Below are 25767 nucleotides of genomic sequence, written 5' to 3'. Positions count from 1 at the left end.
TACTATGTCAGATTTACTTACCTATTGCACAAGTCTAAGGTGATGGGCATAGTAAACATTGTACCTGCTAAATATGAGCCACTAGCAACGCAAAGATACTCAAGAAACTGTGGAGTTATATAGAGCTTTAGGAGTGACACAGATGGGGTGTCAGGAAATCATGCACATCTGTCGGGTGCTGATTTGTTAGTTTAGAAAGATGCTACAAAGATGTACACCATTTTATATTCTGCAAAACATAAGGCTATTATCTAGCAATTCACATCTCAACCTGACATTTAAAAGCAAAGACATAAAAAAAAGAACAATGTCCACATTTTTCACTTCAACAATGAGAAGTACAAAAAAAAAAAACCAACAGTTGGAACAAACTGGGGAAAGCACAGGAACCACTCTGGACAGGAGTGCTGAAAACCAGAAGGGTTGGAGACACGAAGACAGGCTGTGCCCCTCAGCCACATGCTGTGTGCTCCAGTCAGCTGTTCTGCAGGAAAAACCCCACGGTCCATTTCCAAAGATGTCATAAATTAATTGGTTTGTTTTTGAGATCAGCCAGTGAGCCGTCCCGGCTGAGCAGCTGGGCATTTCTCTAACTCAAACAGCTATTTTCCCAACTGTATAGGTTTAAGACATTTAAACTTAGGTTAGCCATGAACTCCAAATTGAAGACATGACCCCAAAAGAAATGAAAGAAATGTCGGACACATGTGCCACCAGCTGTGAATAAATCGAACCATACCATGTTCAGAGTTTCAACAAAACTTGGTTTAACTGTAATATTTGTTGCAAATGAGTATGATGGAGGATATTCAATTCACATGGCACACTTGCATGTACATTAAATTAGAAATAAATGTATGTTCTATGTATGTGAGATCAAATTTAAAATTCTGATGTAAGTATTAAAATGATTATGCAATTTGTACAGTGACCATTGCAAAAAAAAAAAAAGAAGAAGAAGAAGTCTCAACATTTGACATTTTCTGTAAATGTCAAATTTTGTGGGTGTGCAAACAATATCAAAAATACTAAATACTTTGCAGTACGCTGTGAACAATAATTTAACATATCATAAGAATGTTGTTTTCTGGCTTTTACATGGACCACCAAAACAACATATTGTTTAAGGTATAACATGGTTATATTTTCTTACTTGGAAAGTGAAACATTAAATCTATGTGATTTTATTATGAATGTAAGCATAATGTTTTGTAAAAATAAACAAATAAATAAAATAATTTAAAAAAAAAAAAGCAAAAGTGTACAAAAAAAGAGAGAAAATATCAGGTTTCTGATGTATAATTTCCAGTTTGACTGGACATTCAGATATAATAAGTTATTGCGTGTGTTAGCGTCATGCTTTTACATTAACATTTTTTTTCTTATTATTTGTTAAGATTCATTTTTTTGAATGTTTTCTCAAATATTTGTCAAATATGACAAGTTTTACAAAATGCTATATATTTTTTCTCGCTCTTTTTATCTTAAGGTTTATTGAAACTCGATGGAAAGAGGAAACGTTTGAGACAGTTCTGGCAATAAAACTGATATTTTAATTCATATGGTAGCTGTTTATGTAATGGACCACTTGTAATGACATCACATTACCTCTCCATATCATGTAGGGTATGGGTTTTTGTGCGAATGTAAAATATAGCTATTGTGTCCAATCTTGTCTTAAGACATATAAGCTTCTTCTGTATGTTCTAGTGTTTAAATGAGCAGATTTATGTACACTTTGTTGATGGGTCGTCTTAATTGTTGGTATGAATTTGATTTGGGTTCTTGATGTCTTCTTTTCTGTGCCTAATGTCATTCTGAGTATTACAACCTGCACTCTCATGTCCTGTCTTACAGTAACTTTAGAAAGACTTTTGGGAAGATGAGAAATCTATTTGATAAAACCATCACTTTTGACAGAAATGAATCTGATGCTAAATGTATTTTTGCATTGAAATGACTTCTCAGTCAAAAAAACAGTAAGTATTTCTGGATTGTGTTTCTCTCTCCTCTGTTCTTGATAAAAGTTACTCCAACTTCCTGTTAATACTTGTTGTACCATACTACTGTGACATTACAGGTAGTTTTGATGTCTAGAGAATATCCTTTACTGTTTTATTTCTATAACTCTTACTGCACATGTAGAGGTTACTGCATCAGTTATTCACTAATGTGAGTGGTGTCTAGATGCATGTAGTCCAATAAAAACTAAAGAACTAAAATGAGTTGTATCATTGTATTGCTGCTCACAAATGTAGCATTGCTTATAAAAGAAGGTATAAAATATATACTAATATCAAGTACAAGAAAAGAAAAGAAAAAGATAACAAGAAAATAGAATGAAATTCTGAATTGCTCATTGAGGCACTTGAAAACAAGTGGTGTGATGGTCCTGTTGCTGCACTATCAGGCATGGTAATGATCCATTAGCAACAGGGCACAGCACACAACCTGCAGCCGGAGAGACCATTTCCCTAGAGTCGATGGACTCATGTAACGTGTCCGTATATCTCTAGGTGATGGAATATAAATGGTAGATGGTTTAAGGATACACGCCTATACCAGGCTGTGATTATGTGATATTAAAGAAGTTTCAATTTGAAAGGCCAAATCGCTCACCAGTGGTATACATAATAAGCTTTAAATAAGCTTTGAAGTGTATGACCTGATCCCAAGTTGCTTTAATAAACATGTGGGGTATCGATTGTCTGCAAGTGGACTGAGATGTATTTGATACAAATTACTGCTGCAGAGGGGGATGAACATTTGTGTCACACAGCAAAGGGTAATTACTGGGCCACACAAGGAGGCTGACTACTTGAGAACAGCTGAGAATGAGTTTTGAGTGAAGAAGAACAGAAACTTGTCATTACCTTTTTACAGCCTGACCTTAACCTCAAGGTGCCTCATGTAGTTTATATTCAGTGCTTCTCCTCAAAATATATTGCGTGGATCCCTGAGGGCTAATAAATGTGCTGACGGGAGTGCATTTAATTCTACAGTCAACATTTGCAAAGCTGGTTTTTGCGATCTACGTCTTCTTGTCTTGTTGCTGCTCCTGTCGATGAGCAGAATAGCCTGAGACGATACAAAGAAAACGGGGACCCATATGGTAAGTGAAGTTCAATAAAAGTCAGAGTCGTCTTTTACACAGGAGGTCTGGCCAATAAAAGCACATTTAAGACAAAGTATTACAATTACTCCAGACAGAAACATAACGAGTATTTTAATGAGGAATCAGCAAACAGCTGTGGAAACAGGTCAAAGTATATACATCTCAGTGTAACTCCACTTAACAGGAATAATCTGGCTGGTGACAATATTAATATATTAGTCATACATGCAAGGGATCTGCGTTACAAAAATACAAAAATGTACTATTTAGGAAGTGAAATGGTATTTTCCAATGGCTGGGTTAGAAATAAAATGAAGTCATGAGATCAGTGAGTGATTCCCCCAGTGACACGGCACAGGATCAAAATAAAACAAAACAAATCATTTCCATCTGCTCGGCAATCCTGCATTCCTTTAGGGACTACGTGGCATTAAAGTAACTCCTGCAAGGGCTCTCGTTGTAAAGAGCTGCTGCTGCTACTGATGGGTGCAGCAAAAAACAACAACACTGTCACAGTGACACTGTCAAAATGTCAATAATGAGGATTAGTGCCTGTATGGAATCTCCTTAAAAAAATGTTTTAGGCAAATAAAAACTTGAACTCATTCTGAAGTGGAAAATTTAACTTGACATCTTAAATAAAATCACTCCAAAATGAAAAACACATCATGTGCATAACTGCATAGCAGCATGCTAAATACTTCTGTTAGGATCCATTATTTCTCCAAATGAGAAATGGTAAAAGACGGTAAAAATTCATTTCTCTCCTTCAAAAACGAACCTGACACCATCTCATTATCGCTGTATCTGCACCATTTCTCCTTCTGGTAATGTCACATATCCATTTAACACATCTGAACCCCAAAGTAATTATCTCTCAACCCCATTCAGTGTTCACTGTGACTTTCCACCCGCCTGGAGGAGGAGGAGGTAGAAGTGAGGGTGGAAGGTCGGTGATGCAAAGGAGCTGTGGAGGTACGTCACTCTCTGTTTGGCCCTCTTCACTCTCCTCCCTATTTTTTAGATCTCTGCAAAAGATAAATAATTGAAGAGTTGAATTGTAAATCAGCAGGAGTAACCATTAGCCTTACAAACCATGTATGACTAAGTGTTGAGACAAAAATGAACGTGCGTACCCTTCACTGCTGAGGGCACTTCTCCTCCTCTCCCTTCTAGCGAGCCATTCTTCTACGCTTCGCCCAGGCATCAGTCGGTCCTGAGAGTCCTCTCTGCGCTGCCTTTCATCTGACAAACCAGAAAAATGTCACTCCTCTCAACATGGAGTTGTTTACACAATCACTAAGATTAAATGTTCCTGACAACCTGTGCTGCTTGTATTTGTCTACTCACAATTTCTTGCAAGAATGATTTAGATAAGAAAAACAATTATAGTAGATAATGCATATTAGGTGTGTGGCAAATTCACAGTGATATTAATTCATTTACTCATGGTAGACAGTACAGCCCTTTGGTTACAGCTTACCTTCCACCTGTCTTTTGAGGTTTATCAGCTCCTGCTCAGACATGTGAGAAAACCTGCAGTTGGGGCCAAAATCACAAATTCCTAAAAAAAGAAACAAATGGCACGATAGATAAGTTCGATTACAAACAGACACAGGTCCTATTTGTTTGTAGTTAATGGAGAAATGTTTAGTGTAGTTATTCTGTTACCTTTTTGGAGAAACTTCCTACAGGGTTTCTTTGTTTGCTCATCATACAGAATGGCTGCAGAGTCTGCAAAAAGAAAAATGACAAGTCTCTATGGTTGATTATATAATCCTACACTGTAAACAGGTGGGCAGCCAACACAGAATAATGAAATGTAAGCATACTTAACTCTCCAGTGATAATCACATACATTAACATAAATTAACATCTTAAATAGTAGTCTTATAGACAAAAATGCATTTTGATGTATTGTATCATTGTCTATTTTGATAGGCACTCATTTAGACTGGAACATCATATGTTGTCTTATATTATCTCAGCGGTCACGTAAACAAATGCAGTTTTCACCTCTAAAATAGTCAAACCAGGCCTTTTTAGCTCTGTGGTGCTGGACGCCATTCAGGTGTTTTTTCCTGTTATGCATGTTGTCCTGAAAGGAGCGGTCACAGTAGTCACAGTAGTATCTCTTCCCCATGGTGCAGGTTGTGTGTTCAAACCAGCATAAGGTCACCTTTTACACCACTGAAAGACAACAGACAGAAATAAAACAATTTTAGATAACTGCTCTGTCAAAACACAGTCAGTGAATAGCCTTCCTAATGCAAATAGCTCGTGTTCAATAGCAGTATGACTAAGTAAATGTTGCTCTCTGATAAATGAATAAATGATTACTAAAACAATATGACACACTCTTTCCGAATGAAATGCGACTTCCTGGACTCTGGGTGCAACAAACTATTTTTCATTAACCTTTAATCAAATCAATGCTCATGTGAATCTAACGAGATACACTTAATACACAAGCCAGAAATCTTAAATTTAGTTTGCATTTATGTCTTTTGTGCGTTTAATAATTTATCATTATCATCATGAATTACTTTTACCTTATGAAATATAAAACCATTTTTGCCCTATATCACAGATTATTGTGGGAACTACCCCACTAACTACTATCAAGTAAAGCTGCATTTATATTTGCTGCCATCTGTTGGTTTAAAGATGGAAGTACTGTATTGATTAAAACAACTTGATATACTGTAGGTCCCTGTTCACCTCTGATAATATTAGGCTAATAGGAGCTCTTTGGAAATATACTGAACTTGTGAACAGATCATTCAAAAAAGAAAGACAGGAGGAAGCGCTGCTTGGGTCATTGTAGACATGTGCTCTTTAGTGAGACAGGTGTATCTTAGCAAAAATAAAAACAACCTCCAGGGACTTCTTGTTGTAAAAAAAAAGAAAAGAAAAAGAAAAAGGATGCAGGCGTCCCATAGACTGTAAAAAAAAACCAGACAAAAATGGGACTGAGGCACTCTGTCGTCTGGTGGAAATACTGTTTAGGCCTATATAATTTATTGAGAGCAATTATATATTTTTCTCGCCAGACGACAGAGTGCACCAGTCCCCTTTTTCACTTGGACGACTGCTTCATTGTTTTTACAGCAAGAAGTTCCGGGGAGTCTTTAGTTTTGTCATGTAAACAGATTTGTTTATTTGTAGCTACACTAACGTAGCTAACTTAACGTTAACGTTGTCGTGACGCTGGTAAATCGGCAGTGAGTCGGTTAAATTAGTCTTAGCAAAGAGCACAAACCATTGGTGGAGCAGCGACGTCCTCTTCTGTGGTTATTTGTGTTTAGAAAGTCGCTCAAATTAATGGAAAGTGCAGCGAAAAAGACATAAAAACCCCCTGCACGTTTGTTCACCAACAGTGTTTTCACCACCGCTTCCTGGTAGCGGAAGTTACGTCACGCTGCTTCCGGTCACGCGCACACTCTTCCACCAACATGGCGCTGGCGAAGTCTGTCTACAACCTCCTCTTCAGGAGAACGTCCACTTTTGCTATAACCATCATGGTTGGAGCCGTCTTCTTCGAGAGGATGTTCGACCACGGCGGTGATGCTATCTTTGAGCAAATGAACCACGGGGTGAGTTTGTCCGCTGGTGTTTTTCTTACCTCTGGTTTCATCCTGACCTTGTAGGCAGAGGGCGAAGCGGCGTTAGCTAAGCTAGCTCACCCGCCGAGCCGAGCCAACCGTGTTCCTTATTATCGTCTGTAAACTGGACTCATCTAAATTGTACAACGTGTTTATATTGAAACTAATTGACCTCTGTTTCATTGTAGAAACTATGGAAACACATCAAACACAACTACGAGAACAAAGACGAGGAATAGGACGCGGCGCCGGGGTCATCTAAGGCTGATACGTAACTGTTGTCACACTTCCATCATCCATTCTTCCTGGACTTCATAACACCTGTATCAAGCAGCAGCAGCAGCAGCCAACATGGACATTGTACTCAAGGCCATGCCCCGGTTGGCAGCGGCTACCAGAGGAGCTGTGGTAGCTGACTGAAGGTCCAGAGACCACCGTGAAGATGGAGCAATGGTTCCTGCCTCCTCGTCCTCCCTCTCTGTCGTTGTTTGTAATGCCTTCCTTCTCCTCTCAGATTGTAAATGCTTAAATTAAACATGTGTTAGATGTCTTACAGACCTTGCCTTGTGTTTATTCACCGTGTCATAGGCGTACCGGGCCTCTGTGCAGTTTCTGTGGAAAGATACTGTTAACAGATACCTAGATCAGTTATGGCAGATTTTTTTGATTTTTGATTTTTAATTTAACATAATCAGTATTTTCATATACAAAGTCACATCATGAACTCGTGTCAAGAGCTTAATATACTAATTAAACAAGAATCTTGGAAAAGAGACATGAAAGTTTTGCGTAATGCAGTTATTTCCAGTGAAACTGGCCATCTCCATTTGTTCACTGCATCATTGCAAGCTTTTTCACAGTGGATGGATACCTAATGTGTTTGTGATGGAGCCACAGCTGTATCTTTTATCTTACAACACATTTCTGCCCACTCACTTCATTATTATGTATTCACAAGGAGGTAAGACTCGACAAACACAGCATAATACTGTCTCTAAACGGATCCAATATCAATTCTTGATGAGGAAAATTATTGATTTTCGAGACCAAAATGCCACATAACAGAAGGAACATAATCTCTTGTTACTGTATTTATTTGAAAATCCATATATGAAAAAAGATATAACTTACGTATACAGTAATAACAATTACAAATTGTGTATCAAGAGGATATTACAAAACAGGCTCACAAGTTGCACCACATTTACAAAATAGAAAGTTCCAAGAGGCTGGCAGATTTCAAATGTATTACTTTTGCAAAGTCATTCAATCACTGATAACGATAAATGACAATTCGATTCTCATCCAAACAACACTGTGCATGAAGTCTCATGCAGTTGGCAGGCACCTATATTATAAATTATTTTTGATAACAGGGCGAATGTAATGTAATTTATAATATAGGTGCCTGCCAACTGCATGAGACTTCATGCACAGTGTTGTTTGGATGAGAATATACACAATATACTTTTTTTTCTTCTTTTTTTGTCATTTGACTGCTATGTGAAATTATCACAATGAATGATGAAGACATCTTATGTAAACCACAGTATCAAAGGCATTGCAAACAACTGCTCTTAATTCCCAGGCCTGTAGATGGCACACTAGCACTTCCTGGTCCGTTGAATGATAGGGACTGCACTTTCAACAATATAACCATAACCGGTTAGGCTCAGTCGCACACACACATATATTTCAGTCAGAAACACTTACATCAAGGCTTTGCACTATATTTTTGCAACACTGAATATGTAAATATTTGCCTCAAATGTAGAATTTTACTGATTTAGGTACCACAGAGGAATATTGCTTAAAAAAAAGTGTAAACAAATAAATTTTGGCCTTCTTTTGTAGAGTGCATAATTTTGACAGATACGACAAAGAGTGAGGAGCAATGGATGATGAGCGGCAGTATCTGAGTTAACTGATCCCTCAGTTGGCCCATTGGGAGTGTGAAAGTATCACCATCCAGATGCAGCAGGAACTTAATTTGAAGGTGATAAATATGGAGAAGTATTAATGCATGATACAAAAGTACATTTCTACTAAAATAAGAGGCTTATGTTTGTTATAACATACAGTAGGCTATGTGTTGTAGGGTTCTTATATTTTAGCTGTGAATGATTTCATCCAAATCAAACTGTAAAAATGGCATCTTTTATCCAACCCCACAGTCGAGTAACCCACAGACTAACGCCCAAGTCTGATAAGTACTGTATTTCAGGTGTGAGCATTTTTTCACAAATCGTCCTGTATTTAGGATCAATATCTTTCTTCATGTTGTAACCCAGGATGGAGGACTCCCCAACCGGCTGCCAGGGCAGAAAATGTCTGTCCTGAATGTTCTGGGCTTCGACCGCATTACCCCCCTCGATACAGATGGCTTTCATCTCAGCATTCCTTCTCCTCAGCTCATTCACCTCCTGTTTCATTCTTTCTCTGCCATACACCTCCACTCTGGTCCAGAATGTAGCATTAAAGTGCTGATAGAGTTTCCAGTCAGCCCCGTTCCACTGTAAAGCCTTGGCCCTGAACTCAGGGGTCAGTCGAGATACAGATGAGCTCTTGCGAGCATTTAGCTTGAAATACAGAATGTCCTCCATGGTCCAACAGAGCGTGTCCTTAAGCAGGATAAGGGATTCCTCAAAATATTCTGCTATGAGAACTAAATGAAATTGTTTTGACAAGTTATGAATGTTCCTCATTACACGAGGGTCGTCAGCTTCAATGTTGTTATCAAAACCAAAGTCAAAAGAGAGCAGATTTCTCAGATAGAAAGAGTTATAAGCCTGTGGGCTGTAGAAGGTCTGAGGATTGTTCAGAAACTCCTCCAGTTTATTGGCTCCACTGATCCTCCATGTTAGAGGAACTGCTCTGTGATAGTAATGGAAGGACGACTCAAAGAGATCCACAGGGTCACGTAAGATGGTGATGTACTTGGCCTCCAGAGGCAGGAGCTTTGCTACCTCTCGGTGATCAAAGCGCATGTGGTTACAGACAATATTGAAGCACTCCCCAGGCCTGTAGTCCTTCACCTGGGAGCACAGGAAAGGCGACGGGTAGAAGAAGTCGTTGCGTCCATCAGGAAAGGCGAACTTAAGCTTGTGCTTCTCTCCAAATCTGAACAGGATGTTGAGTATGGTGCTGCTAGCGGTTTTATGGGTCTTCATGAACATGATGTTAACTGCAGGGGAGCATTCCTCTGATGGGGATTTGGCGCTTTGAGAAGATGCGGTCTCATTTTTCTTCATCAATTCTGCCATGCTGAGAGGGCATGTATCTTCCTGAGAGCTCCTGTTAACAAAGTGTAATGATATATAAACTGATTTATGTCAGATAAGACATATTTTCGGTAACCCTTTATTTTACAGGCTGCTAATTGCGTAATAAAGAGCCAAGAAATAACAAGTAATTGTGTAGCAATGTCAAGAAATAGCCTATAATAACGGCCAATTTCATAGTAATGTCATGTTTTTCATAAAGGCTAAAGATTACACATGCTTTTCATGCTTTGAATTTTTTTGGGAAGGGCCAGAATTTTTCTCCACCAAGTCCTTGCAATTGTTAATTACAATCAATTATTTCTGGGCTATTTCTAGGCAACCAATAGTTATTTCTTGGCAATATTTCTCAACATAACTATGAAATTGACCGTTATTTCTAGGCTATTTCTTGACATTATGATGCAATTACTTGTTATATCTTGGCTATTTCTTGACATTATCATGTAATTAGCAGCCTGTAAATTAAAGGGTTACCTGCTTTTCTTTTAGATACCTACCTGGACCTGTCTTGTGCTGGGTTCGTCAAGCTGTAGAGCAGCAGCATGATGTTGGTCAATAAAACCCACAGAATCAGCTTTCGTATGACAGGAGTGCATTTAAGTCCTTTGGTGCCACACATTATTAAAACTGAAGCCGGTCCTGAAAGTGAAATTAGAAAAACAAACATGCAGACAATACAATATTAACAATGAGGCTGGGAGGGTATGATTCACATTTAACTGGAGTTAACTTGTGTTTTTGTGGGAACAGCTGCAGTGCCCTGTGGCAATCTCTACACTCAGGGACACTAATTACCCTCTTACCTTAGCTCATCCCTCCCAGCAGCAGGATAATTGTTAAGTCTGTACAAAGAGGTCAGGCTTGACATTAAATGAAATGTATTCTATTGTATTTATTTATCTATCACTGCTAAAGGGAGAGGTAAAACTGTATGAGACAGGAAGATACAGAATACAGATAGACAGGGAAACTGCTGAATCATTCTTTCTGTCAAATATGGCCCTCATGTGTACACTTTAAACATGTTTACAGAACATTAAATCCCCCGTTTTGACTCAAATGTCTTCTGAAAGACAGTGGTGAGGGTTAAAATGGCTAAAGATCAAAGCAGATTACAGCCGTTAACATTAGACAGTAACATAAACTCGAATAAAGAAGCACTCCAGGGAAATTCAAATAGGTACCGTGATATGAATAGGTGTGTCTCTATGTACACCTGCTCTGGCTTCTTATCTCTAACACTGACAGTTGTTACGTGCAGTCTTTTGTTATACGTGATGAGAGTTACTGTCATCTGTAAGTCTCATAGAGCCGTTGTCGTCGATAAAGGGATTTCAGTTTTGTCAATGCATTCACATTTGAAAGACCTGAAATAATAATTCTCTACAATATTATCCTGAATGATACATTTTTGAGTTAAGCTGCAAATCAAAGAACAATCTTCACGTGGATGTAGCATTCATAGCCTAAGCCCAAATATGTGTGGAAGAAAACAACGTCTTTACCTGCAGATGACAGCTACAGCAGTGATGTGGTTCAAGATTTCAGACAGGGTGAAAGAAACCCTACCTACTATTGTTCAGCGTGCAGTACACACTCTGAGGTAATATCTTATTGGCTGTGAGGAGGTTCAGAAGTCAGGTGTGGATGCTCCACCCACATCATGGGAGACACTTTGTAAAATAGGCCCAAACAACTCTACATAACTGTACAGATTTGACAAACCAGGTTTAAAAACATAAAGCACATCAAAGTGTGCTGATGTATGTTAATATGTTGTCGGTACTGATTTTTTTCATCATGTTACATGGAATTTGTAAAGTGAATATGGCTATAATCACATCCAGCATCCCTGTGTAATCAAGTCCTAGTATTTCCTATTAGTTACTATTTTTGCAGCATAATGTGAATACCAACTTTCATCTATTATGACGATGATTCCATGAACCATAAACAATTTGTTTTACTTCACTACATTCTCATAACCCATGCATCAGCCCAGGCAGTGCAAATATGCAAGATGCACAGATACAAAACTTTTTTGTTTATAGGAACCTGCTGTTCCAGTTGTTGTTTTGGTCAGGTGGCTAATATCAGTGTTTAGTTATATCATGTCTATGATCTAATGTAGGATGTACACTGGTAGCAGTTTAATAGTACAGAGTGCAGTTTCAAAAAAATTGATCACAAAAAAAAAAGAGTGCAGTTTATGTATGAGGTCCCATGTCATAATCAAAATATGTTGCATATGAAGTCCAGCTGGATAAACTGGTTTCATTTGGAGGGTCTTGTGTTCTTGTGCTTCACTCAGAAATGTACTATAACAGAGAGCATCCCTAGCTCCACCCAGCCGTGTGCTGTGTTGTGGGGTGGACTGAATGATTTTTTTCAATCTCCAGATACCTTGACGCAGGTGCTGCATCAGCTGCTGCTGGTTTTGGCTGCAGCTGCATAATCCCATCGATTTGGCACACTTCTCTCTAACCTGTGTCGCAAAGGCCAAAGTTGTTTGTGTCACTGACATCAAATTACGTCAATGGAATGAATCAGATCTATGTCACTACGAGATAAGAGCAGGATTTTGTCTATCCATGCCAGGTTTGCTATTGCCAAGGCTGCCTTCAGTGCAGAACCACATGTTTAGTCAACTAAAAGGCTTTTAAACTGAGTTTTTAACTCAAACTAAACCTTCCAAATCAACTAAGACCCTTTGCATCTGAATGTCACTCAGGACTTCCACTTCCAATACTCAGTCTCAACAAGAATGAACACAACCAAGTGTTGCTTTATTAACTGTATTTTTATTACATTGATCATTAATTACATATATTTTACAATTGTACAAAATGTGACATGTGCTGATAAAGCAATCACAAGAAATAATGAGGACAAAGTAACTGCAACATTAAATGCTTCAGGTAAAAACAACATTTCTAATCAAAAACTTTTACCTTCTACAGGCAAGACATTAAAATCTGATTTTAAAAAAATCTAAAATCAATTACATGCTAAAACAAGATCTCCAACCACTCAGAGTGGTTATATGCACATCAATCCTCCAGAACCATAAAAGAAGCTTGTTTATGTACCATTGCCAGTAAATTAAATTGATTTTCAATATTGCTGGAATTGCGTAAGAGTTGTGACATTGACAGTTGATATTAATTTGAATGTAATGCTGTCATTCATTCAAGATTTATAGCTTTGGTTTTGCTTTTTATGAATATAAAGCAACATTATTATGTATAGGCTACACTACTATAGTGTAAAGTGTTATCATCAGAAATGCTGCGTCAGTGACACTGTATTTATATCATCCAGTAATTCAGCCAATGTCATATAAGACTATACCGTTTTGTCATGTCTCATGTCCAACTTTCACTGAGGCGCTGTGGGTGACAGTGAAACCAGAGTTACTGACACAGCCAGTCCAGAGATCTTCTTTACAATCTCAGACTGAAGCAGCGGGCAGCCTCTCTTCTCCCATACAGCTTATGCAACAGTGCAGGTGTTCTGAAAATGCTTGGGTACACACTTCCATGAAAAACACAGCAATTATACTGTGGCACGTTTTTCTGGGAACATTTCAGAGCATGTGTCCCAAGTGTTTGATGAGCAGAACATGCTCTCACCTTAAAAGAAAACTGAAGTCACAAACACCCCACGATATCAGTATGTTGCACAACAATCAACAAAATGACTCGTTAAAGCTGAGAAATACAGTGACTCATAATAAACATGCTAAAATAATTTAGCATCCCATTGGAGGAGTGTGCAGTTAACAACAAAAACAGGTTGAGCTGTTGCAGTGTATCTTTGAAAGCAATCATTAGGCACTTTGAGTGACAGCTACATGCTTGCACTGAACAAATCATACAAAGAACATACAAAGAGTGTGCGTCATCGTAAAAAGCACACTATAACTTATATATATATACATACAAGTAGGCCACCTCTGGTAACTGTACAAACACAATGTACTTTTTAAAAAGTTTCTGCTGAAGAGTTCCACGTGTATCAGAAAAGGTCGAGTGTTACATTTACAAATTTTCTCTTAAAATGAGCATGTTTTGATGTTTTTGCAGAAGTGAAAGGATTACCATAACTTAAATAAAATGATTACAGTGTTTTAAACACCTACACATGCTGTTAAAAGAAAAAAAAATCCCTACTGCATACCACACTTTAAATACTTGTCAACATTCTTGATACTGAGCAGCCTAAAAAGCAAAGGAAGGGCATTAGTCTTCCTCGACTGGGAGCAGGTAGTGGTACAGTGAAGTGATGTGATGGTGGAATGCTTAAAAGTAATACTCTGGTCAGTATGTTGTGGTCCTGTGACTCAGTACACTGGCCTGTAGAAAACCTGACCACCCAGCACCCTGCGCTTCAGCTCCTTCCACAGCAGGCTGCGCTCTCTCTGGGATCCCTTCATGAAGCCGCGGTTCTCTTGAGCACGACGAGACAGATAGGGGATGACCTCGTTCACCGGGCCGTACGGAACATACTTGTAGACCGGGAAACCTGCTTGACCTGTTTTTAAATGCAGAGTAAGGAGATATGTTTTACAACATGAGCCACTGACTCCACCATGTGTGCGTTCTGTGTCATCACTCGTCATCTAATGTCTACAGCTGGATGTAGAGGAGAAACACGACAGTTACAATGCACATTAAATACGTTTTCTGAATATAATCATTAATCTAACAGCAGTTCCTTAATGTTTTAATGTACTGTAGATAAGCTAGTAACTGAGCTGGTGGGAAAATTGTGCAAGAGATTAAAACATTGACTTTTTTTTATTTCAAAAGGAAATCCTGTTGAATAAATATTGGATTAAGATAAAACAGCTATGTCAAAATGAGATGTAGATATTAGACATCACCTGATATGACAAGGTTAAAACAACCTTTATGACGCAGTAGAGGAAGAAAGATAACGTCTGCTACAGAATTATGGGAACCATTCATCTACTCTTCGCATTAAAATGAAGTTGTAGTTGTGTGTCTCAGTTGTCAGTGTCTAACATTATATCCAAGAAAAATCTAACCAGTTTGACTCCAAAGAAGAACCAGGCATCTGACTATTGCTTGATGCTCTTATCACATGAACTACACCATGTACAGCGTTACGTCCACTAACTCAACAAGCGGCGATATGAACATGTTTAGACTGATAGCGTGTGGCCCTGAAGGACATAAAGAAACTGGAGTTGTTTGCTCTCAGGGATATCTACAGATTGGATGGATCCTGTCTAAGGTCAGTGGCCGAGTATTGAAGAGCTGACGTCTGCAGGGGCTATGTTTCAGTGCAACCTCAGTGACCACATGACGATGTGATGTAAGCTTTCGTGATTCCATAACTTACTGTTTACTTTTAGTATGCAAGCTGAGCACAACATACCTAGCGGGAAGCTGATCTGGTCACACATGCCCAGCAGCTGTCCAAAGTAAACTTTGTTCTCAGTGGGTGAGAGGCCCATCTCGTTCATCCTGGAAAAAAGAGAGAGGAAGGGTTGTTGCATAAGATGAGGCCACGTTTTTCTGTACAGTAAACCTCATAATTGCTTTTGAGTGTTAACAAGGAATATGATTCACTTGGAGGAATATCTTGGGTATTGGATTACAGTAAAACCATAGGTTTAATCTTTAACGAATCAGAGGTTTAAGGGTGTGTTAAAACTAAATCTGCACGAAGTACATGTTGCATGGTTTTTCATGCAGGCCACAGTCACAAACTTACATTTGTAGAGTGAATTTCACTGTGTCCTCATTGTGACTTGCAACCATGACATTAGCTTTCCTGTTGTGCTCAATCTCCTCCAACACATACTCCAAACACCTGAAACCAACAACAAGGCAGACGGTTAGGATTAAGAGACTTCCTGAATGATCCACAAATAATGACAACGATTCAAGACTTACTTGTGATACATCCTGTTTGTGGCTTCATAGTCTGGGTTTATTGGGTCTTCGTAGCCAATCTCCTGGGCTCTGGCTCTCTCTTGGTACATGTAGGCTCCACGGACCAGCTTGGCACCAAAGTACCAGCCCTCCCGACGTGACAGCTCAATATCACATGTTACATTGCCATAGGCATCCTAAAGACGCAGACAACACGCAGAGGTTTGACAGTTTATTACACAAGTGAGGGGACTGTCGATTTACATAATCAGTCATGGATGGAAGTGTAGTCTCACCTTCAGGTAACACTGGTATGTGTTGAATATGATTGGCTTTTCTCTGTTGAATCTCCTCTGCATTTCCAGGGTCAGTCGACTAATAGCCGGCTGGAAGTACGTCTGCTCAGCGTCCACCATTAGCCTCACCCCGTTCTCCAAAGCGTGCTGGAGCACATCGAGAGTATTTAGAGTTTAATAGTTATCCGAAATCAGAAAAAACTTCTAACCCTGACCTCTGATTACATACATCTGTATGGTGTTATTAATGATATATTTAATAAAAAGACATATTTGTGTCATATTCCTCACCTTGGCCAGAACGTCCACTCTCTGCAGCATTCTCTTCATCTGCCTCTCCTCCTCAGCTGTAAACATTTTCAACAAAGGCTCCAGGTGGCCCGTCTGCACAACAAACACAAAACATTGGCTCATTTGGCGTTCACTTTCTTCAAGATCAGAGTAACAAACCTTTATCTGTGTGCGACAGACACAGAAGAAGCTGGGTGGGCAGGGTGGCAGTGAGAGCAGATTTCAAACTGAAACCAGAAACAGGATTTTCTAAACTGCCCTCGGTTGCCTGTGGCTACACTAACAAGTGCATGGAAACATAACTAATACCAACACTGCAAAAACAAGTCTCAAAGGCTGTTGGGTTTTACCTCATTTGTGCAAGCTGTTTACTTGCGGGAAGAAGATATGATACTGCACCAGCAAATTGTTATCTCTCGGGAAAAAAGATCAATTTCTCTGTCCCACTAAAGTCCACGTTGTGAGGGGGAAACTAAAACTGTTGTCTTGCCTTACGTATGTTGTGCTAATTTATTGTTTACATGATCAACAACTCACCTCAAGGTTTGGCACCATGAGCAGATTGGACATTTGTGTTGTATCATCTATTAAACTGTTCCAGTCCAGCAGGTCGATTGTTCTGGAAGTAAAACAAGAAAATTGTAACATGTAAAACTAAAAAAAACCCTCAGAATATTTTTGTTGCAGATGAATTGGTTTTAGTTAAGCTGAGAGGAATAAACTCTTGGGTCCATTGCTACCTTTATGTAATTAGCATTCAAGGTTTAACATCCACTTTTCTGCTTATTTCACGTCGTGTCTGCTGTTGTTAAGTGATAGTGAGTGACTATCTTACCCTGACAAACCCAGTTTCTCTCCGCTGAACCAGTTTGCAATGTCATCCTTGGCTCCAACGCCCATCTTAGTCAAACTTTCCTATAAAGAAATATTTCAGTGATTGACAACATATAAAAAAAACATCTACTGTGGCATTAAAAGCCACCAAGGCTTAAGTGGCGATAGTGTATCGTGTTGACAGCTACATATTACATTACAACAGCAGTTATGCATGGGCATGCAACAACCTGCCGTAGACTTTGCCGAAGGTTTCACACACCTTGAGTTGTTCCAGCTCCAGCTTTTGTTCCAAAACCATCATTTCAGATTTTCCCTGCTGAGCTGCAAGGAAGTTGAAGAACTGTCTCCATTTAACCAGAACCTCAGAAAACTCGAGCTGTTGACACAGAAAAATTCATTAAGGATCAAGTCATAACATTGCATCTGAACACTGTGATGAGACACTGAGGTGTGAGTAAGCAAGTAAGTAGGGTGAATTTATGATTGTACTAATCTACTGGCACTGACCCAAACCCATAAAGAGAAAAACTGCTGATTGTTTTATCAAAACATTACACTGTAATGGTCATCTCGTGCCAATACACAGATGTGTAGGCCTGGCAGCTATGTTGTTGTCAAATCGATGCAGTTCATAACTTTATCTAAGATTAACTTTTTGAAAATGTCAACTTGTCTCAAACATACCAGGAACTGTGGGCGTCCCAGGGCGGTCATTTTGATGGCAGAAAATCCATCAGCAGAGGCTCCACCTGAAATGATTGACACATTTTCACTTGATTCTGCATTGTTATCCACTTTATTTTTTCGTACAACTGTCATCTGTACAGCAATACTACTTACCGGAGGCTTTAATGCAGTTTATGAACGTCTCCATTTGTTTGTCACATTTGGCCTCATCTGCATAGAAATAGGTACGAGCGCTGATGACCCCTCCACGCCTGTCTCCAAACTGACGGTGAGCCTTATATTTCTTCTCACGATGAACAGCATCTGGAGTGAGAGGAAAATTGGGTTTTGATGACAAATTTTAACTGGGAGCTCACTGAAAATTTAAGTTCTGATGCTGTCTTTAAGAAATTATACAAACATTTTCAGATATTAAGTTTTGTTTGCATAAATAAATAATTGTAGTGCATCCAGATAATTAATTAATTAAAGTTGTAAAATAAAGAAAAACTACTATGTGACCACAAGCAAATCCTCAAAATAATCTGAGATTTCTTTTCTTACTTGTAACTCATCATGAAAGACCTAGAGAGGCAGTAATACGAGCAATGTGCATTAAGGAATTGGTGTTGTTGAATTACACTTACACATATAATATTTTGGAATAAGGTCAGCGAGGGTAATAGTGCGTGACTGATGCACTTGGGTCTGAAATGTCAGCCCTCAGACACAGGCTCACTGTGCCCACTGGACAGGACATTTCAGACCCCCACCCCCCTTTCCCCCCAATCCAGCTACAACCAGCGCCGTCCAGGGTAGAGCGCACGGCTGCATAACTAGACATACCGATCCTGACATTTGACTCTCGTGTTGCGTTCATGGCCAAGATGAAGCAGCTGAATATCAAAGCAAACTGGTAGTTCAGTCTTGCCACTACCAATTTTGCTTGTTAGTTACATTACATTACATTTAAATACATAATAAAGTAAAACATTTTCAGATGATAGTACATACCTGGACTTTCTTTCTCTGCTTCAGAAACACATGAACTGGAAAAGGAGATATTTCAGCATTAGAGCAGCAACGCAAAGCATTGTGCATGTGTAAATGCAACAAATGTCAAATAGATTATACTGCCATACCTATACTCTCTCACAAGCATGTTTAATCACAAAAACATTATATCATCCCCTACTATGACCGTGATGATTTTGAAATATATAAACAAAAAAGATTGTTTTGAATGTTAAAAAAAAACAAAATTATTTTTTCTTTTTATAACATTTTAACCCATTAAGCAGAAACCTTTCAGTGCAGTTAATAATCTCTTTTCCTAGACTTGTCTTTACATTAGATGTATCAAGGTGACGCATTCTCTATGGGAGATATCAGTCGACCCCTTTTTTGCACTGATACAGAGTCTTGTCATAGAGTCTACATCAAAAAAGAAATAAATACTTTGGCATGTGTATGTTCGTGCTCAGTAAACTAATCCTTGGTTAAAACATAAGCTTGTTTCCTCCTTGGGGCGTTGCATAACACTTCCGTGTCCGTGTTCATGCCCTCTGAAGGGAACCAGCACATTACTCAAAAGGGCTGCAAGCTTTTCCATGAAGCACATCCCCCTGCTGAATAAGCCGCTCGACCTATCAGGGGAGAGGGGTCTGCTCCAGCCGACCAATGTAAGACAAGAACTGTTTTGCTACTAGAGATCAAATAAAAACACACGAGGTTTCGATTACAACCTGTTTATACAGCTGAAACACACTGAATCTCGTGACTCGTAAATTTGATAAGAACCATTAACAGAAGCCAGTAGTAGAGTTAAGAATAAACTGGCATCGATGCGCAGTGTGGCTCACTGGATAATTTTACAGTCACTATGTTCTGGGTGTGTGTAAAAGGATCATCTGAGGCTGATTGCCAGTATATTCTATCCACCTGTATCATGGTGCTCTAAACTGCTGGGAGGCCCTTTAAAACCTGCCCATAAGCCCATTATCCCATAATGATTTGGTATAGGGCAATGACTAAAATTACGACTGGTAGTTTCACTTACCTAATTACAGTAACTATAACATCAGTTTCAATTTGACTTGCAATGACACTGCAGTAAAGTTTTTTATGAATGAATTCATTGCAACAATTTTCTTTTATTTCAGCAACTGTCCATCCCAATGTGCAGTTCCTATTGGGTGGTGGAGAGTCCTCTCTTATGTAAAATGGCAAATTCAAGTTTGTCAAGTTTCTCCCACTTTCCTGAGGGACAGAACAAGGGCTGTGTGTGGTGAACTAAGCTACTTTTGGTGCGCTGCAGCTACACCCCATGGCCAGATACACCCCTCATGCTATTCATGATCTATTATGCAACACAACTTAAACAACTCCCTTATATAATGCACATATGGTATTAAAGTTGGAATACCGATGGGCTGTGGTTTAAAAGCTTTACCACAATATTTCGCAACATAGGAGCCACAGACCAATAATAGGAACACAGCTCGCATTGTTGCCGCTACACCCCTGCTCCGTCAGACGTAAACATTACTTACTCCATTTCCTTATTCTCTGCCTCCTCTTGTGTCAGGTCCTCTTCAACGCTGTAGTCCAAAACAGCCCCAACGCCAAAGGCCTGATTCTTCTGAATCAAAGGCTTGATAGAGTTGTGGTCTTCTCCTGCCACAAACTGGCCGTAGAAGGTCATCTTCATCATCTTCTCAAACATCCACTGACCAAACAGCTTCTTACTCAGGTCCATCAACTGAAAACAAAACAAGAACAAGTTGTTCTACCTTGGATAACGGGAGTGGATGTCTTTTTACTTTCATGCAAAGAGCAGATTTAAATAAGGACACAATGATCTCATTTGTTGCCATTCATATACAAGATAGGCTATCTAGTGATAATGCATAGGCCTACATTGATGATTTAAATGTGAATTCCTGAACTTTTAGAGTAAGAAATTGGAACAATATCTGAGGATTATAACAAGAATACAAACAAATAATAAATCTTATTAGTAAAGCATCTTTCTTTATACATATATATATATATATATTAAAAACTGGGTTATAAGGTTCTTGTGTAAGTTAAGAAACCAAACATAAAACACAATAGCCTATAGTTTACACATTCAAAACAACAAAGCAGATACTAAAGTTGAGTTACATTAATTCTATCCTTGTTAAAAGTTGGGTAACTTTATTTTTTGTCATTATAGCTTAAAACGAAAGCAACCAGAGCAACTTGTGGAACAACTCACCTCCCTGTTCTTTTCAACGAGCAGGTCAATGGTGCAGAGCTTGAAGACCAGCAGGCTCCGGAGCAGCTCAATGTTTCCCTTACTTTTATAAGCTTCTTGAGTGTTGTCGAAGTCGATGTTGATTTTACTCAGTTGTGCGTCGGTGCTGGTTTTTAAATGCTGACAAAATTCAATCGGCACCGTTTCTACCACGGTGCACTCACTCATCTGTTGTTGTTCCTTCTCCTCTTGAGTTTTGGTGGATGCAAGTGTCGAGCGACATCTCCCAGGTGAAATACGTACTTTACCGACGTGGCCCGAGTTTGCTCTGATAAGAGCGGCTACGAACTTCGTGTACGGCATGGTTTCCTTTTCTTTTTCCCTTCTAAAAAGCGACTGTTCAACTACCACGACGAGCTGCTTCTCTGCCCCGGACAGCCGCGTCTTCGATGCTGCGTATGAGCGCGCGCTGGGGAGTAAAATCACCTCGCGCTGGGGGGCGGCGCCTCACGTGTCACGTCATGCTGCCTGCTGGCATCCCATGTGTGAAGTCAGTGCTGGCGTTGTTGTTGCACATTACCTGGAAGTCACTCTGTTAAAAATACGTTTAGACAGATAGACAGATAGACAGATAGACAGATAGATAGATAGATAGATAGATAGATAGATAGATAGATAGATAGATAGATAGATATACATACGTACATACAAAAGACATATTGCACTCAACATTGGATGCAAAGTAAAGTAAAGCTTATATATCAACTATTACAGGGTTTAAAAAATCTCATAGTGCCCCACAAAAATAAAATAAAATAATAAAACAGGCCAGTAAACATGCTTTAAAATGGAATAGCTCAATAAAATGTAAGCAGATGCATAAAGATATCATCACAGAAGTGCAGGGATTGCAATGATCAGAGGTGACAGCATGGTCACCTTGGGCATAGGTTGTTTGAGAGACTTGTGTTCAGCAGACCCAACACCCTGATTGGTTGGATAAGGGAGGAGGGGGGCAGCAATGAACTGGTTTGACCATGCAAGACTCTAAAGTTTAGCACCTATACGCACAGTGGTTGTCTGACTTTAAGCATCACTTTAATGTTAACAACCAATAAAAGCATGAATGGAAACGAAACAAAACAAAACTTGAATGCATGAGCCATCAAAAGACAGGGCTTGACCAAAGATGACACCCAGGCCTACATTTCTAAGATTATGTTGAAAAAAACAAACAAACATGTAATGATTATTAGTGTTTGGAAAAAGATTTACAGGATCAATTAAAGGGACTTTTGTCCTATTTCATTGGAGACAGCTGGTTATGCTCAATAGGCTTAAAAAAAAAAGCAATACAATATAATTGCCATAAAAAAAAGATATTAACTTATGTCCAAAAGCCTTTAACAGATCAACATAGGACATATGGACCCATATGCACCACTATTTCAAGTTTAATCGATTTATTTGAAGCATCTTTTTTTGAACTTATACTATTACGTTAGGCTACCCTGTCTTCTGACTATAATTTAATTTATGTTATTATAATGTAATTCACATTTCCCTGCTACAGTACACAAAAGCTATGCTGGTGTTTCTTAACTAGGGAACTCAAATTAAAGGAGTTAAACAGTGTAGAAACTCTTATATAATTGGTTACGCAACAAACCATCCTGAGACCTCATCCCTGAAACAAGCAGAGAGAAACAGCCAGGACACGATGTAGCTGGCACAGAGGACAAAAGAGGATAACAGACTAGAGGGTTTTGGGAGAGATTTTGTACAAGAGGAAATGAAAGAAATACCAGTTGAGCAAAATCAACATGCTGCAAAGCTACTTTGTATTACATAGAGGCACCCCAGCAAACACAAACCGTAATTTCAACGTTGATTTCCGGTTGAAACCAGGTTGATATAAGGTTTGAACGTTTTTCAACCTCTTTTCAACCGTCTAAAAAGCGGTTACAACATCAACGTTGCGCAAAACACATATTTGTTTAATTTTAGTTGATAATCATTTCCGTTGTAGCTCTCAAAAGAGATTGTATTGATTAGATTGATGTTTTTTCTCTAAATGAGGGAGGCGAAATTACGTCTAAACAAAACGTAATTTCAACGCATTAAATGTTTCATAAAATATCACAAATATGGACATATATGAGCTTTGTGCTGTTAATAGAAAGCTTCCAGTACATCGCAATGGTGATATTTTAATGAATTTATGTAAAATTAGAGGATGCCGTGTACTGCTGTAACGCGCATGCGCGAACACTTAGGCTGAGGAGAGGACTACCTTGACCATAACCGGCTGCTGCACTGAGCCAGCAGGAGTGCGGCGAACGAGTCGGTCCTACTCACGCTGCCTGAGTCGTCAAATACAGCATTTTTGGTAAGTGTATGCACTACTGTACAGTATTTCCTATGTTCCACCAAGAAATTATGACACCATTTGTTTCATTTTACGCTGCTAACGATGCGGACGAGGCCGCTCGTTTGGGCATGCTAACTTAGCAGTAAGGTTAGCATGGTAGCTTGTAACGTTTTCATGCTTGCGGCCTTGACAAAACTTTCTGCCCGACTACTTTAAGGCGTGTGTTTATAATGTTGGTTCGCTATTGCATGTAATTCCACAATTGGACTGTCGACGTAGCCTTCTAAATTTAATATTCAGGCCATTTTAACTTAACATTTAAAATACACAGCTGAAAGCGAGGGGGCTGCAAGCTAGGGGATGGAGTGAATGAGGGATTGTGATGATTTAAAAAATAAATGGCCCAAAACTTTGTTGTTTGTCCTACTACAACAACATATAGAGAAAGTATGACCAGTGGGAAAAGGGCACACCCTACTGAAATGGGCTACTGTATGCAAGTAAAAGTAAAGGGGAAAAACAACAACAAAAAAGGGCCTTGAGGGAAACTGTGGTGTACTCTGTGATTAAAGGTAATTTTTGCTAATAATAAAGTTTGTCTATATTACTGAGTGGTTGCACAGTGAAATCCTTGCATCTCATACAGGGTTCGACAATAACGGTTGCCCGATTGCCCGGGGCAAGTAAAAATTACCGGCGGGCAGGTAGAACCTGCGCGGACTTGCCCGGTCGGGCAAGCACCGACTCAGATTTTATTATTTTTTATTTTCGGACGTTTTATGCATTTATTTTGAAAGGACAGCTGGAGAGAGACGGGGGGAGAGGGAGCGAGTGAGAGGGGGGGTTGACGCGGAGCAAAGGCACTGTCAGGTGGGATCGAGCTGGGTCGCTGCAGCGGGTGCTCTACCAGGTGAGATAGGCTGTACGTTGCTCGCGGCTGGCTGTATTTAATCGGCGATTTCACCGAGCATTTCACTGACGGTGAGCGGCCTGACGCTGCTTCATTAACGCCGCCGCTGTTTCAGACTCGGGGCAGACGCACGCAACAGTCACCCGTTACCGTTTAGTTACCATACCGACGAGCTAACGTGCCCTTTATAGGTTATAATCCTGTTGTCAATAAACACACGTGGAGACGGCGCTTCAAACAGGGGTGTGAAACATGCGGCCCGCGGGCCAAAACCGGCCCAACAGTGGGTCCAGTCCGGCCCTCAGCAAGTGTGAAAATTTTAAATTGCACATATTTTTATCAAGAAATTTCAGGTGGTTCATAATATGTTTTGTAAAAGGATAGTTCATTAACTGTAAACATCTTAATAATGTACTAAAACAGAGGAAAAATAAACATTTTAAAATATATGTATAGGCTATCATGCTATTGCTTTACTGGTTAGGCCTACTTGAGATCAAATTGTGCTGTTTGTTACCCCTGAACTAAATTGAGTTTGACACACATGATTGGCTGTTTGCCTGTCACTGTTGTTTCAATGTCCCACATCCTTGAGTTTTACAGGGGCAACTCAATAAACTAGAGTAACATGGAAAAGTCTAGGCTATTTCCAGTAGTTCAAGTCAAATGGCCCCAACCAAGTATTGAGAGCATATAGATGGACATGAACATTTTCATATTAAAAAATATTTTTTAAATTGGTCTTTTCTAATATATATATATTTTTTAGATACTGCATTAATACTGAAGCTAAATTGTCCACTGCAGCATGTGAATGCAATGAAAAGAATAAAATCTGACTGGAGGAGCCAGCTATCTGTTAAAATGTTGTCCAGGTTAATGTTTTTAGCCATTAAAAGGCCCTTCAGTTCAAGATTTCAACTGTGATCGGGCATTAAACAGGTGGCTCACCTGTTCAGATAGGGCATGGAGGGTGCAACTGCTACTGGTCAAATAATGTGAAATAGCAGTTAATTTTACATGTCTGCAATGATTGCCATTTAAATGCAATTATAGATAATAATAAATACTGCTTTCTGAAGAAAGAAGTGTTGTGTATAGTCAACAGGAAGGATTTTAGTAAGATATAAGTCATGAGCGAAAGTATGCACCACACAACCAGAAAAAAAAACCTAGGCAGGGCAAGTAAGAATTTAGATGGGGCAAGTAGACTTGAAAAGTACTTGCCCGACAGGGCAAGTACGAAAA

At 39.2% G+C, this 25767-nt stretch overlaps 4 protein-coding genes across 4 annotated transcripts in view; 1 reads left to right on the top strand and 3 right to left on the bottom strand.

Moving 5' to 3' along the window:
- Nucleotides 1-3232: 3232 nt before the first annotated feature.
- Nucleotides 3233-25767, bottom strand: part of zmat5 (zinc finger, matrin-type 5) — a 346127-nt gene continuing 323592 nt past the window's right edge. The window contains exons 2-7 of the mRNA XM_083984189.1: nucleotides 6378-6509; nucleotides 5132-5305; nucleotides 4787-4849; nucleotides 4599-4679; nucleotides 4252-4360; nucleotides 3233-4143 (exon numbers count right to left, since the gene is read on the bottom strand). Of these exons, the coding sequence (XP_083840315.1) occupies nucleotides 3993-4143; nucleotides 4252-4360; nucleotides 4599-4679; nucleotides 4787-4849; nucleotides 5132-5258 (531 nt within the window). The 5' untranslated portion in view covers nucleotides 5259-5305; nucleotides 6378-6509 and the 3' untranslated portion in view covers nucleotides 3233-3992. The remainder of the gene's footprint in view (nucleotides 4144-4251; nucleotides 4361-4598; nucleotides 4680-4786; nucleotides 4850-5131; nucleotides 5306-6377; nucleotides 6510-25767) is intronic.
- uqcr10 (ubiquinol-cytochrome c reductase, complex III subunit X) lies at nucleotides 6540-7273 on the top strand. The gene is made up of 2 exons (XM_083983198.1): nucleotides 6540-6711; nucleotides 6909-7273. Exons 1-2 carry the CDS (start codon nucleotides 6571-6573, stop codon nucleotides 6957-6959), a joined length of 192 nt encoding a protein of 63 aa, XP_083839324.1. The 5' UTR covers nucleotides 6540-6570; the 3' UTR covers nucleotides 6960-7273.
- gal3st1b (galactose-3-O-sulfotransferase 1b) lies at nucleotides 8856-10623 on the bottom strand (the record flags this gene model as incomplete). Its single annotated transcript, XM_083984020.1, has 2 exons — nucleotides 8856-10014; nucleotides 10502-10623. 2 exons carry the CDS (start codon nucleotides 10621-10623, stop codon nucleotides 8856-8858), a joined length of 1281 nt encoding a protein of 426 aa, XP_083840146.1.
- On the bottom strand, nucleotides 12786-21697 carry prodha (proline dehydrogenase (oxidase) 1a). The gene is made up of 14 exons (XM_083983500.1): nucleotides 21260-21697; nucleotides 20550-20758; nucleotides 19012-19046; nucleotides 18172-18321; nucleotides 18016-18080; nucleotides 17591-17707; nucleotides 17330-17409; nucleotides 17032-17113; nucleotides 16495-16587; nucleotides 16204-16350; nucleotides 15929-16104; nucleotides 15747-15845; nucleotides 15408-15496; nucleotides 12786-14537 (listed from the first exon to the last, which is right to left on the bottom strand). Exons 1-14 carry the CDS (start codon nucleotides 21599-21601, stop codon nucleotides 14347-14349), a joined length of 1875 nt encoding a protein of 624 aa, XP_083839626.1. The 5' UTR covers nucleotides 21602-21697; the 3' UTR covers nucleotides 12786-14346.

Source organism: Trachurus trachurus, assembly GCF_905171665.1.
Source record: "Trachurus trachurus genome assembly, chromosome: 12".
Taxonomy (NCBI): domain Eukaryota; kingdom Metazoa; phylum Chordata; class Actinopteri; order Carangiformes; family Carangidae; genus Trachurus; species Trachurus trachurus.
The sequence above is the reverse complement of the archived record's forward strand: the minus strand, read 5'-3'. Positions and strand labels throughout refer to the sequence as shown.